General features: G+C 37.7%; 1 protein-coding gene across 1 annotated transcript; it reads right to left on the minus strand.

Moving 5' to 3' along the window:
• Window positions 1–7087: 7087 nt before the first annotated feature.
• Window positions 7088–14864, minus strand: LOC123556371 (heat shock 70 kDa protein 12A-like). The gene is made up of 5 exons (XM_045347019.2): window positions 14711–14864; window positions 10524–10910; window positions 10124–10339; window positions 9741–9897; window positions 7088–8635 (listed from the first exon to the last, which is right to left on the minus strand). The coding sequence occupies exons 2-5, from the start codon at window positions 10905–10907 to the stop codon at window positions 7587–7589; spliced, it is 1806 nt and encodes a 601-aa protein (XP_045202954.2). The 5' UTR covers window positions 10908–10910; window positions 14711–14864; the 3' UTR covers window positions 7088–7586.
• Between the last annotated feature and the right edge of the window lie 736 nt (window positions 14865–15600).

The following is a 15600-nucleotide window of genomic DNA, read 5'->3' on the forward strand; positions in this document are numbered from 1 at the left end:
GCAAAGGCAGAATCAGTTGCCGCCAGCAGGCTAACGGTTAAGAGGACAATGGTAGCTGTTTGTACATTTCTTAATATCTATTTCCAACATTAGTAAAGCAGATAGTATTTGCATATGTCTACTCCTGATACTCTACAGTCTACACATTAAGATAGTCCAATCCGAGTGAGCAAATTCTTTTTTAAGTTTCATCGCTACCACGGTTTAGTTAACAGTGACCTTGACCATAGTGGCCACAAAACAATCCCCCAACATTTCTGTCCTATCAAGCTGCCTACACACCAAGTCGTATCGCAACGTCTCATTCATAATTAGAACGGAAATCATTTTCTGTTACAGTAACTGAAGCCTTAGCCTTGCATATGACTCATCTTTGAGTACCAAAACAAAAAACCCCAAAAACAACTGACTTTCAAAAAGGGTCAACAGACCAACTGCATTTCAGACCATACTACAGTGCCAATGTGGAATTTTCAGAGTACACATTACAGCCGAAATCGGGCGGGGGTAGTGTTGGCGTTGTCCGTCCGTCTGTCTGGCCGTCCATCTGAAGCCATATCTATGGCAGGATTTGGAGCATTTAACTAAAACTTGGTAGAAATACGGTTAGGGTCCAGTTGTTCGAAACTTTAACAGGGGATTAAGCTATCGATTGATTAACTTTCAGCGTTAGTTTTCGACATTTTAGACTTAGACTTAGAAAAACAAATGTATGAGTTAAGAATTATGAAATTTGAAAATTCTTTACAATAAAATCAGAAATTCATACTAGTGTTTCCCACCAAGACTAGTGTTTTGAATCAAAATTTAACCAGTGGTTAGTTTAACAGCCGGTTAAAGTTTCGAACAACTGGCCCCTGCTTGCTTGAGCAAGACAAGATTGATGGTCCTTTGTACAAGTATATATTGTCTTTTTATTCATTTTCTGTCCGTCAGACATGTTTTGAAGCATTTCAATAAAACATGGTAGAAATGTTAACTGCTCAAGGCAATAAGGCCCTGCAAGTTTCAGCCAGAGTGGTTCAGAACGACGATATTTATTTCCTTTGTATATATATTAGTGTTTTTATTATGCCCCCTTCGAAGAAAAAGGGGTATATTGTTTTGCAGATGTCTGTCGGTCGGTCTGTATGTAGACCAATCCGTTTCCGGATGATAACTTAAGAACGCTTGGGCCTAGGATCATGAAAGTTGATAGGAAGGTTGTTCATCACCTGCAGATGACCCCTATTGATTTTGAGATCTGTATGTCAAAGGTCAAGGTCACAGTGACCCTAAATAGTTAAACGGTTTCCGGATGATAAGTCAAGAACGCTTGGGCCTAGGATCATGAAAGTTGATAGGAAGGTTGGTCATGACCAGCAGATGACCCCTATTGATTTTGAGGTCAGTATGTCAAAATGCACGTGTCACAGTGACCCGGAACAGTTTAACGGTTTCCGGATGATAACTCAAGATTGCTTGGGCCTAGGATCGTGAAAGTTGATAGGGAGGTTTGCCATGACCAGCAGCTGACCCCTATTGATTTTGAGATCAGTAGGTCAAAGTTCAAGATCACAGTGATCAGGAACAGTAAAACAGTTTCCGGGTGATAACTCAAGAACGCTTGGGCCTATGATCATGAAAATTGATAGGGAGATTGATCATGACCAGTAGATGACCCCTATTGATTTTGAGGTCATTTTGTCAAAGTTCAAGGTCAGATTGGCCAGGAACAGTTAAAACGGTTTCTGGACGATAACTTGAGAACGCTTGGGCCAAGGGTCATGAAAGATGATAGTGAGGTTCATCATGACCAGAAGATGACCCCTATTGATTTTAAGGTCAGTAGGTCAAAGTTACAGTGACCCGGAACATTTAAACCGTTTCCAGACAATAACTTGATAATGCTTGGCCCTAGGATCATGAAGCTTGATAGGGAGGTTGGTCATGACCTGTAGATGACCCCTATAGATTTTGAGGTCAGTAGGCTAAAGGTCAAGGTCACATTGACCCGGAACAGTTAAACACTTCCAGTCGATACCTTGAGAACGCTTGGGCCTAGGATCACTAAACTTGATAGGGAGGTTGATCATGACCAGGAGATGACCCCTGTTGATTTTGAGGTCAATAGGTCAATGTCACATTGAACCAGAACAGTAGAACTTTTGTTTACAGTGAGCAAATAATTTCTGTTCCTTGTGCAATTACTGAATGCATCAAGGGGGGCATTTCGTGTTCGACGAGCTCTTGTTCAATTTTTGTCGGTCAGGAGTCATATCTCAAAATTGCTTTGTAGGATTTATTGAAAATGTTAACACGGTCCGGACTGCTTGAAGATGACAAGATTTCCGCGACCCTTTGTACTTGTATATATAGTATATAATAGTGTTATTATTCACTTTTCTGGTTTTCATGGTTTGAAGGAATAAAATAAAATATGGTAAAAATATTAACTGCTAAAGGGAAATGTGGCTCTGCAAGTTTCAGACGAATACGAGATAGTAATAGAAAATTTTAGAAAATCTATCGATTAATACATGTAGGCGCTGTAACGCTATATGTGCGCTGTAACGCTATATGTTCAATGACCCAAACAATTTAACACGTAAGGGTATGGTTTCCTTAAAATGTTTCCCGATGAACCTCAGCACAATTAAACTCGTTACAGTAAGTTAAATAAGACACCAAATTTCTAACATTTTCAAACCAACACGTTAGGGCTGGGTACCGCCTTGAAAAAAATACCACGGTATACCACGGTTTTTTCCTAACCGCGGTATATACCACGGTATACCACAATATTTATCGTAAGACCTACAGCTATGGTAGTGGTCATAAAAATATTGAAAAACTCTCAGAAATACTTAATTTATTATGAGCAACAAAGAAGACTAGTTACTTGACTAGAATTAAAGAAAAAAATACACTGGAATATTAACTTGACTAATGACTAACTAGTTAGATTAATGACCCTTAGTATTTTTTACTAGCGTGTATTCGTCGGAAGTCGCCATATTGTCTCTAGGGAAGCACTGGGTCACATGTATATAGGCCGCGCTTGTTTGAAGTTCGATTCGTGCACCCGTTTGATAAACCAGTAACGTTTATGAAGGCTTCATCAGATCGTTTTCAAACAAAAAATAATAAATTTCGACAACATTTTCCATACTATTTATTTCTTTTTTAATACGTGCAAATACATACTGGGATATTTTAAACTATCATCATTTAAACAAGAAGTCGGGACTCGCCGAATTTACCAGACTCAAAGTAAAAACAAGTGCGCCCATGACGTCATCCATCTATACGGAATAATCTGGAGGTTTTCGAAGGTTTTGATTGGGGATCACGCGGTCGATCATACATGTTCGCATGTTCAATTGCACCATTGGGTGGTTATTTTTGGAAACTAATAATAGTAGCATGGGAATTCCAGAGAAATAAATCGGAAAATCATGCATTGTGTCAATTGCTGTTACGGAAGGCTACATAGACAATGTAAATTAAAAATAAACAAAAGTAGGGATAATGTTGATAAAATACCGGTATCCCCGATGGTACCGCGGTATCGTACCACGGGAAGATGGTACCACGGTTACCGGTATACCGGTAATACCGCGCACCTCTACAACACGTGCAATGATCTGGGTGACTGCTCACAAATATAAAGGCTTGCGTATATGACAAAGCAGCTTCAATTACTCTATAACCATTTTATGTACAACAAACAAGAGGGCCAAGATGGCCCTAGGTCGCTCACCTGAGAAACACCATAACAGTGTAAACATGTTTGACTTAGTGATTTCATGGAAACAAATATTCTGGCAATTTTTATTAGGATTGGATCCAAAATGTGGTCTCTTGAGTTTAAACAAGTATTTTCTTTGATATGACATTGTGACCTAGTTTTTGACCCCAGATGACCCATATTCGAAATCGACCTAGACTTCATCAAGGCAATTATTCTGACCCAATTTCATGAAGATCAATTGAAAAATACAGCTTCTATCGCATACACAAGGTTTTTCTTTGATTTGACCTAGTGACCTACTTTTTGACCCAAGATGGCCCATATTCAGCCGCAACCTAGATTACATCAAGGCAATCATTCTGACCAAATTTCATAAAGATCAATTGAAAAATACAGCCTCTGTTGCATACACAAAGGTTTTCTTTGATTTGACCTCGTGACCTAGTTTTTGACCCCAGATCACTCATATTCGAATTCAATCTAGATTTCATCAAGGCAATCATTCTGACCAATTTTTTGAAGATCAATTGAAAAATACAGCTTCTATCGCATACACAAGGTTTTTCTTTGATTTGACCTAATGACCTAGTTTTTGCTCCCGAGATGACCCATATTCAAAATCGACCTAGATTTGATCAAGGCAATCATTCTGACTACATATCATGAAGATCAACTGAAAAATACAGCCTCTATCGCATACACAAGGTTTTTCTTTGATTTGACCTAGTGACCTAGATTTTTATCCAAGATGACCCATATTCGAACTCTGCCTAGATTTCTTCAGGGCTATCACTCTGACCAAATTTCAGTCTGACCAACTAAAAAATACAGCCTCTATCGCATACACAGGGTTTTTCTTTGATTTGACCTAGTGACCTAGTTTTTGACCCCAGGTGACCAATATTCAATCTAGACCTAAATTTAATCAGGGCAATCATTCTGACAAAATTGCATGAAGATAACTGAAAAATACAGCTTCTGTCGCATACACAAGGTTTTTCTTTGGTTTGACCCAGTGACCTACTTTATGACCCAAGATGACCCATTTTCAAACTCGGTCTAGATTTCATCAAGGTTATCATTCTGACAAAATTTCATGAGTCAGTTGAAAAATACAGCCTCTATCGCATACACAAGGTTTTTCTTTGATTTGACCTAGTTTTTTACCCCAGATGACCCATTTTCGAACTTGGCCTAGATTTCATTGAGGTTATCATTCTGACAAAATTTTATGAAGATCAGTTGAAAAATACAGCCTCTACACATACACAAGCTAAATGTTGACGGACAGACAGACAGACAGACAGACGACGGACGCCGGACATCGAGCGATCACAAAATCTGTGAGCTAAAAATAAAATTACGCCAAACTGGACAAACTTGCTTTTCGTCAAGCGTTTGAAGAAATACCATTTGTGATGTTCGTCATCAAGCGCCAGTTCTGAGTAAGTGTTCTCCGCCTCGTAACCAAAGCTGTGGATATTTTTGTTCTCGTCAAATAACACAACGGTTGTGGCATTTAATGAGACAAAAGCCACCGAACCTGCCACCCAGTTATGATTGCTTGAAACCTTAGATGGGTCAGCCTGATAGTAATGTTAGAAAGAGAATGCATAACCGCTAAAGGTAGTGCCAAAATCAATGGCCGCCACCAACATCTTGTCTTTATTGTCACTCACGACGGCTCCACTGCTACCGCCGGTCGCCATGAACACTGATTCATCTAAAGTTGCCAATTTCTGAACGGTATTTTTAATATTTTTCAAAGGTCAAATCTGACGTCATATTTTGTGTCTGGGACATAACTTAAAATTCATTTAGGTGGTTAATCAGAATTTGGTCACCTTATGGGTTTGTTCAAAACTTTAACAACTAATCATTTACTCTTATTTGCGTTCAATGAGAATTCGGTTTTCCTATCCTGGTTGCCGAAGCATTTTTTTAGCACATGTATTAATTGAATAAACATGTTTTGCCTTAAGGAAGATATGAATATAATAATAGAATTGAAATCTCCATAATAATCCGATGGTTTAAGTCAACATGTCCCTCTACGTCGGGTAACTGCACTTAGAACTAACTGTCGGCCTCAATTTTAAGTTTTTAAGCTGTTCCAATTACCTCGGGGAAATAATTTTACTACGACTGTTCTGCAGTAACACGCAAAGTAACAAGGTTGTTCCTAATCCCCGTGCCGTACCATCGCATTCTAGCATGTACTCAAGATTTTAATAAATATTAAAACAGTTTGGTTCGCACACGAGAATGCTTCAGAAATCATAAATACTGCGTGTAATTTTTTTATCATAATGAGCGGAGTTAAACTTAAAGTTAAATTTTGAAATGATTCAATAACTGCGAAACAGATCTGTACTATAAAGTTGCCCTGTTCTTACCATTTGCTTATTTGTATTTTTTAAAGGTTACTTTTGGTAGGGCATTTGTATGCAAAGAAGCCACTTAGGTACAACGAAAAACAGTTGTTGGAGGACAGCAACGCTCGACTATTCAGTTGAATGAATATAAAAGTCGAAAAGAGGGGCATAATTTCGTAAAAATACAAAGTAGAGTTAAGGAAACTGTGCACTGCATGTCCGTTCATCACAGTGAACAATGGGTGAAATTCAGTTAATGATTTGAAACAAGCAAAACGCCTGCTATTTGGCATGACTTTTACAAGAGTACAATATCGGTTTTTAATTACTAGTATTATTTTTGGTCCGTTTTCAATGAAAGGTATGCATTAAATACCAAATTCACATCAACTTAACATCAATCTTGGCTTTACTTCCAGTGTCATTGCAAAATCGATTGGTGGTTCATACTAGCGTTATTTGTGGAGTTACAGGCGTTCCAAGTTCATAAGTTGCATCCTATGTCCTCTCCTAAGACACTTTATTTTAGGATATAACGTTTTGTTTTTGTTGTTTTCTTTTTTTTTTGGAGGGGGAGGGGTTTATTGGATTTAACGTCGCACCGACACAGTCATAAGTCCATTATTTCATCAAGGGCGTGCACCTGGGTAGAACCACCGACCTTCCGTAAGCCAGCTGGATGGCTTCCTCACACGAAGAATTCGACGCCCCGAGTGCGGCGAACCCAAATCGATGAGGGGCAAGTGACCTTAACCTATCGACCACGGGGGTTCCTATGATATAACATGAATCCCTTTAAAAATGTTCTGGGATAAAAATATCTACGTTTTGCTTGCCTCCGATTCTAAGAATTGTCAAATAGTTAAGATGATACTGCTTAAAATAATGTTTGTGAAACACCATACTCTTAAGTTCTTCGTAAAATGGGTCCCTGGTCTTGCTGATGACCGGACCATTGATTTCAACAGCCTTCTGAAAGAACAGTTTTCTGTTTATATTAAAATCCAACAAATCTTTATTAATGAAGAATTCATTTTCAAATCATTTTGCACAAATTGTTTGCATATTTTATATATAAACACATGTCTCGTAACACAGTTTTTAGAAAAAGTACATTTTATATTTGGCCTTTCTCTCAATCGTTTTCGTAAACATTCAAAAAGGCTATTTCTGCGCCTGTGTAGAAATGTTGCTAGAATAAACCTTTGATTTTAGAGATTGAACTTGTTCTTCTGTAAGGAAATGAATACTTCAAGCTTGAAAGTATCGTCTTCAGTTAAAAAGGCTTAGCAATTAATTTTCAACGTGTACTTTTTCAGATTAGGAAATGCACATGTAAGTTATTACATGTCCTGTCAAGTAATCATAAATCCGAGAATTAAAGTCGTTTCTGTATACACAAATATAATTTAAGTAACCAATAACAGTCCATATCAATATAAATCAACAGTAAATCTTTCACTCAAGATAAATACTTGTCAGAGAAAATCGAAATATGCTCTATATTTGGTATGCTGTGACAGTTCTATAGCTTCTACAGTAAGTTCCGTCTCTCCAAACATCATTTTGACTTCAACCCGGATCTTGTCTTCGCTGTCTGGAAGGTTCACAACTACTTTACCGAGATATTCCGTGTCATCTTCGTCTACAAACATCGGGTCCCGCTTCGGTGATGCAAACACTTTCAGCAGCATCTCTTTTTGATTAGATTTTAGCGTGACGTGTTTCCCGGAACGAGCTTCACCCACTTTGACCGTCTCTGCTTCGTGGATATACTTCTTAAAGACGTCCCTGCAGCGATCTATGCCACCGACGGACACGCGGTGATCTTCTGGGTGTATAGCTGGGTCAAAGGGCGGTGATATGTTAATCCCGTAGGTGTATTTGGAAACTCTGGAAGTGATAGCCACAGGACGGTGGCCAAATATCACAGCGCCTTTCAATACTGTTAATCCTGCCTCGGCTGGAATGATGACCTTGCCCTTTGGAAGTGCTTTCATAATGGCGTCTTGAAGCATGACCGACTCAGAAAACCCACCTACCATTAAAAATATATTTGTCCCTTGAACATCAGGTTGTTTTAGCAAGTCTTGAATGTGAGCTACTATTTTATCAGTGCAAGGTTTAAACAAGTTTTTGAATATTTGTGCCTCTATCCTCATTTTATCTCCAACCCAGGTAATTTTACCACTATATGTTGACCCATCTATAGCTTCTTTAATGTCTTCTTTCATTTCATCTTTATATGTCTGCACAATCGCAACTGGGACTTTTATTGTTATTTTTCCACTAGAGTTAGGTGTGATTGTTCGCTTTTTTGTTTCAAGTTCTCGTTGTAAATCTAAATGGTCTGATTTATTTTCATCAACAAATTTTTGATACACTGGACCACCTATGATTTTAAGGAGCAGTTTGTAGAACTCCTCGTCTACCTTGGTTCCACCCCAAGCGCCACCGCTTGCTTTGTGAAGCTCCTTGAGGCCACCATCTGGCTGTCGTTCGTGCACAGTGATGTCAGCGGTGCCACCTGCAAGTAAAATAAAACTTAATAATTTCTGGTAATTTTGTTCACAGGGGATGCAATTTAGTCCGTTCAGGCTAATATAACGAAAGGAAGCCGATAGCGGCTCTGTGGAACGTCATTCTAAAGAAAAGGAAGTCCGATAATGCCTAAAGTACTAATTACTCGTAATACTTCAGTTGCAAATACATGTCTTACTCGACCTAAAATGTCTGTTTAGCGCCATATTAACGACTTTGATCTGATTACTACGATAATACGTCAGCTTGAAATGTGAGAGACCGGGGTTTGGTCCACTTCATATTTCAATGAGATGGGTGTTAAAACTGTGGGATGGGTTTGTCCCTTCAGAAGAGGTTTTGCCCTGCACTTCGGTTTGTCAAGTGTCAACTCTGCGACTGGGACATAGCAATTTTACATTTGAGTATACGATGTAGCATCATTATCAATATAACGATCGTTAATGGTATACAGCTTTTGAATATTTAGCGAGTTTCTTTCATTGTGATCGTTGTTTTTAACCTAATAACTTCAATTATTTACTACTTTCCGCTGTATTTCCGCCGGCGAAAAAACGCATTCATACAAACTTAAATAACATGATATTACGGAGAGCCTATGCATTGTTCGTAACATGCCATATCTCGGCTTACTACCACTGCTTTTCAGCACGAGTTTTTCCTTATCCTCACCCACGCCCCATTTTTACTCACCACGACATTTTTTTCTTAAATCGTTTAGGGAGGTAATTCCGAATATACATAGATTAACTTCTGTAAAATTAATTAAAAATTTAATACAAGGCAGATTTCACCATGTACAAATAGAAAAGAATATCTTACTTATATTTCCAAGTGGCAGAACTGACACATGTTCAGCCGAATACAGGCACAAAAAGTGGCATAACATTGTAGTCAAACTTAAGCATGTGAACATCGTTATAGGGTATCTGGTGTATTGCCTGTCGCTAAATTTAAAAAACACAAGCAGAGTAAAAGACATGCATTTGTCATATATCTTACAGGCAATTTTTCCTGGGTTTTAATTCACACCGACCGAACTCGTCTTTACAGAAGACTGTATTGCGGAAAAATAACTGTGTTTCTCATACCTCCTAAATCAATCACCATGTATTTTGTTCCTGGACTGGCCACTGCAAATTTGGCCCCGTCTGATCCATGTATCTTGTCTGTGGGAATCATCTGACAAAATAAACTGGCGGCTTCCGGTTCTAATGCTATTGACAACTGTCCGCCATCTATGTCAGCCTGAAAGTTTAATGTTTAGTATACACATTTATGAATCTTACTTTTATAAATGTATCGGGCTGCTATTTCAGATGCTCGTAAGCAAGACGATGTTCGCTATCATTTTGAGGATTTGCAGACTGTACAACCTTTAAGTTTACGCTTCTTCCATGTTTCGTCCATTTTACTAAGATATTAAATACTACAAGTTACAAAAAATGTTAAACCGGTCAAGAAAACTACCAACCTTATAAGCAGCTTCCCTCATAAATTGTTTGGCAGAGTCTGTCCATATAGCAGGCACAGTCAACACCCAATGTATATCGCTATTCTGAACCTCCGTGCCCCTAGTTTTTAACAGGTTAAGCAAATGGTCCTTAAGGTACTTGATCACAGCCCCAAACACATCAAGAGCTTTCATCTTTCTTCCTTTGTCATCATCTATTTCAATTGTCCGAGTTATCTGTTCCGAGACAGGAAAAAGTATCGATTTGTCTTTTGTAATCTATGCTATTAGTGTATAAAAAGGTAGGTTAAAAGTATAAACTATATACCGTGGTATACGCTTCAACTATGACAAAGCAGTCTTCAATTACTCTTTTAACACTTCATGTTCAACAAAACTAAAGTAAACTGGACGAACTTACTTTCTTTTCGTGCAATCTCATCTTAAAGCGTTTGAAGAAATACCATTTGTGATGTTCGTCATCAAGCGCCAGTTCTGAGTAAGTGTTCTCCGCCTCGTAACCAAAGCTGTGGAACTTTTTGTTCTCGTCAAACAACACAACAGTTGGGGCTTTTAATGAGACAAGAGCCATCGAACCTGCCACCCAGTTCTGATTGGTTGAAACCTTAGACGGGTCGGATTGATAGTCATGTTTGAAAGAGAATGCATAACCGCTAAAAGTAGTGCCAAAATCAATGGCCGCCACCAACATCTTGTCTTTCTTGTCACTCCCGACGGCCCCGCTGCTACCGCAGGCCCCGCCGGTCGCCCCGGACACTTGATATTGTTGTTGGAACTGACTCATCTCCTGTAACAAATATAAAGTTGCCAATTTCTGAACGGTATTTATGCATATTTTTTGTTATCAAACTTGGCGCTAGAGAGGACGGACAAGCCCTGGTATCTACTCTCTTTCCGATGAAACTGACTCATGAGTTTTTGCTAAGCTCCAAGTTTTACTACAACAGTATAGACCTTGTCTAGTATTGATAGTAAATTAATAATATGATATCCTACTTTTTCAAATTTTATCAGATTTACCATATTTCACCTTAACTCAAACCTTAAATATTGTTGTAAACAATATGACTTTTAAGTACTTAAAGACGCGCCACAGAACAGCTGTATTCTTTTGTGTTATCATACATGATCTGCTTGGAAAAATTGAGACGGATATAAGGCCAAGACAATGTGTTTAATGTCTAAATATATTGTAGCAGTATGCCAAGTACTTGATGTATCAAGTTGAATTTAGACCAAACTTTGTTTCTACAGTTTAAGACAGCAACTGTTATTACTATGTCTCCCACCTCAAAGTGGTGTCGGAGACATTGATTTACTCCTGTCTGTGTGTCTGTCTGTCACAAAGCTTGTCCGCATTCTAAGTCGAACATTATTTTCTCATCCGATCTTCACTAATCTTGAACAAAATGCGTTTGCCAATAAGTCCTCGGCCAAATTCGATAACTAGTCAAATCGGCCCAGACACTTCGGAAAAATATCTAACTCACTGTTATTTTACACACATACTGTCTGATTGAGACAGCACAGGAGATGGGTTACATGTGAAGAATAACACTACATACACGCATTTAAAATGTATGTCAGCCGACCTCCAAGTAAACCAACGAGATATCTTGCCAATAAAAGTTGTGTGCAAGTTTAATTAAAAAAAATTAAAAATCCACAGGGTTTCGAATGGAAAAGATAATATTTTCTTAAGGGATGTGCGGATTGTTAGACAGTATAATCCGTTACAAGACTCCTGCGGAAATACTAGTAGCTTACGTCATAAACCTGAATCCCGTTCACGACAGAGTTCGACTACAAACACTCTGATACATGATTTTGTTACTATGACTTGTTATTGTTATAATTGTTGTCAGATGCCATTTTGGGCCTTACTGTAAACTGTAAACTGATACGGAAGGTGGCAGGGAAGCGGTTTCGTAGTTTGGCCCCGTCGATTTTCTGTATAACAGGACAGGGTAGATATAAAGGCATATCTATCTTACTGGTTATTTATCATTATTAATTCTTTAATATATCTGGGGAATGAGGAACGGTTAATGATTCTACATGGCGGGTGTTTTAAAATTCCTAGCTCCGTACTTCCGGTTGAGGCTAAAACATAAACATCAGAACAAAAAGTCGACCAGACGCTCGGCTGTTATCCATCCACTTTTTTTCAAGTGAAAATTAGGGAAATAAAGTGGTGGTTGGGAGACACATTCCACGCCACCTGGGTATGCATCTATATTCGCACTATACATATATGCTACGAAATTGGATTTAAAAATACAAAATAGATGAGTGGCAGAGTTCAAAGTGAGGCCAGGTTAGGCTAATTTTGGTCTATAAAATTTCGGTGATTTGGCCAATTTTCACTACATCTGGCATGGAAAGCGACAGGTGCATAGGACCGGAGAGTCGTCTTTATGTAGTCTATAGTATCTGCAATAGTCCATAGTAGTTTCAAAAAAAATAAGCAAAAACGAGATTTCTATGGATATTTCAACACTGATACCCACACGTCAATGTGGAATTCGCAAATTTGCACTCCTCTGCCACCTTAAGGAAAATAGACAAATTTTCAAACCACTCAAATATTGACTTTTTTCATGTATTTAAACCCATTACGGAATGAACTGTAACCTATAGTGGTTTTTATTCATATCTGAGTACTAAATTCGGCCTAGCGAGTCCCAAAATGGCAGTAGGTGGCCATATAATAATGAAGCTAAGGACCCCCAGCCAGTAGGATTCGTATCATAAAACGGCCAAAAGAAGAAATTAGTGCCTATATAATGACTATTCATGCCATTTTGTTTAAAAGCAACACATGTGTCTATATCTAGCAATGCCATTAAGCTATATAGTGACTGGGGTGGCCCCAAAGGATGGATGGGTGGCCTTTAAAGGGTGTCCCGATAGGATAAGTACGGTAATCTGCATTTGTATACCAAAATTATGTTAAAAGTACATGGTTTTAACATTTGAAAGGCTTTAAAATGTAAATATCATGTGAAATTAACTTTAAAGGCAGTCAATAGTTTTTCGGGGTTACTTTGATTCAGAATGCAAATTTTGGCTGATTTTTGCGTGGAGGGGTGGGCACTTTTGATGGCTTATTCACCGGCTATCTTGCAAGGTACGGCAACACTTTTTGTTCAGTTGATATCACTATAAGTGTCTTAGGATTCAGGACAGGTTATATTTTATTTTATTTAAACATCTTAAAAACTTAAGGTGGCAGGGGAGCGGTTTCGTAGTTTGGCCCCGGTCGATTTTCTGTATAAACAGGACAGGGTAGATATAAAGGCATATCTATCTTACTGGTTATTTATCATTATTAATTCTTTAATATATCTGGGGAATGAGGAACGGTTAATGATTCTACATGGCGGGTGTTTTAAAATTCCTAGCTCCGTACTTCCGGTTGAGGCTAAAACATAAACATCAGAACAAAAAGTCGACCAGACGCTCGGCTGTTATCCATCCACTTTTTTTCAAGTGAAAATTAGGGAAATAAAGTGGTGGTTGGGAGACACATTCCACGCCACCTGGGTATGCATCTATATTCGCACTATACATATATGCTACGAAATTGGATTTAAAAATACAAAATAGATGAGTGGCAGAGTTCAAAGTGAGGCCAGGTTAGGCTAATTTTGGTCTATAAAATTTCGGTGATTTGGCCAATTTTCACTACATCTGGCATGGAAAGCGACAGGTGCATAGGACCGGAGAGTCGTCTTTATGTAGTCTATAGTATCTGCAATAGTCCATAGTAGTTTCAAAAAAAATAAGCAAAAACGAGATTTCTATGGATATTTCAACACTGATACCCACACGTCAATGTGGAATTCGCAAATTTGCACTCCCCTGCCACCGAAACGATTTACAGTCAACTCGTCCCCAATTCAACTCGTCCTCATATTGGTCATTTGGTATCCCTTGACAATTTCAAATCCCCCACTTTTCGGCCCTTCCTTTTTAGTCAAAGTTTCCGAGAATATAATTGATATAATTATGATGAAAAATATGTGTTCTGTAACATATGTTAAATACATAAAAAAACATGAAAATTTTACTTTAAAAACTACATTTTGTCTAGCTTTATAAATACACCACCGTATGTAAAAGCACAGAGTGCATGCACGTTTCGTAGCTTAAAATGCGGCCGTGTATCTTTTTTTGAAAGATACTTTCTGTTTAATCGGTGATCGCTATTGTCAAAATTGATTGAATATAATTTTTTGAACAACCCTCAAATTTGATCAATGCGCATGTCCGTTCCTGCTCAAAAACTGATAACCCTTGCACTCAAGTTAGACTACTGACATTTTAACTTACAATTCCATAAAAAAAGATAAGCAATCTAGTTCGGGTAAACTGTACATTTTTCTCAGAATATTCGAGAAAGAATAATACATTTTCATGTTATAAAACATTCCTCTTGCGGGCCCCACTGTATAAACCTACCTAAACCGAAACAAGATTACAGATTCGCCAATAACTTTTCAATTTTGATGAAGTTACATATCTTAAAACAGTGTCTGGCACAAGTTGAACGGTACACTATGACATATATATATCCGCACCTACCTTAAAATGCACAGTGATCACATCATAGCAGAAATAAACACAAAAAATACTAATTCATCGACAAGGAAGTGTAAGTCAGAGCGACACTCGGAATACCTTTACATTTATTGTGAAATGTCGCATTTTATCTTTCCGCGAAAATGTACATTTTTAAAGAGGCACCGAAAGGTGGCGGTTGGACATGCAATTAAATATGAACTAAAATGGTTTAAAATTTCAGAATATAAGCAAATAGTTATGATATATTTGTTTATACGATTGGGACTATTCGAGATACACTTTAAGATGCATGATGATGTTGATAGATCTTCTGAGAGAGAACCTTTTGATTTCAGCAAAAGAATAAATTGTGTCACTCAAACAAATTATACGACAATATATTACATTTATAAAAAAAAAAAACTAACTTAAGCAGCAATTCAATAGAAATTGAATTTCGTACGACAAGCTACCAAAATAAAAGTATATAAATAAAGAGCTATAAAAATAAATAGATGTATTTTTATACTTTGATATAAATGATCTTAAAACAGTCTCCATAAGATATCTATGCAATATTAAAGAGTATAACTGCATTGGCATAAAATATCACCTTTTTGTCGTAAGATGTAACAGATGACTGAATGTAACGTTTAATGTAAATAGTGCTCGAACTTTAATTGGTTATGGGTTAATTAAGTGCAGATAACTATATCGAGACTAAAATAAGAAAGTATGTTAAAAATCGCAGAAGTTTGAAGCACTTTGGTATAAATCACTTGATGACATTTTGAGAAATTATCTTAAAAACAATATAGGTTTAGTAGCATCAAACAAGGCTACCAAATACAACCTTCTTAACTGTCAGAACTTCATAGGTAGGTCTCTCGCATGCAAGAATGCAAGACTGC

The sequence above is a fragment of the Mercenaria mercenaria genome, chromosome 5, assembly GCF_021730395.1.
Source record: "Mercenaria mercenaria strain notata chromosome 5, MADL_Memer_1, whole genome shotgun sequence".
NCBI classification, from domain to species: domain Eukaryota; kingdom Metazoa; phylum Mollusca; class Bivalvia; order Venerida; family Veneridae; genus Mercenaria; species Mercenaria mercenaria.

Excerpts from the sequence above, each read along its gene's own strand:
- LOC123556371 (XM_045347019.2), bottom strand. The coding sequence starts at position 10,907 with ATGAGTCAGTTCCAACAACAATATCAAGTGTCCGGGGCGACCGGCGGG. Across the intron at positions 9,898-10,123 it reads TGAGGGAAGCTGCTTATAAG|GCTGACATAGATGGCGGACA; the intron begins GTTGGTAGTTTT and ends TTAAACTTTCAG. Across the intron at positions 8,636-9,740 it reads CATGGTGATTGATTTAGGAG|GTGGCACCGCTGACATCACT; the intron begins GTATGAGAAACA and ends TTTTACTTGCAG.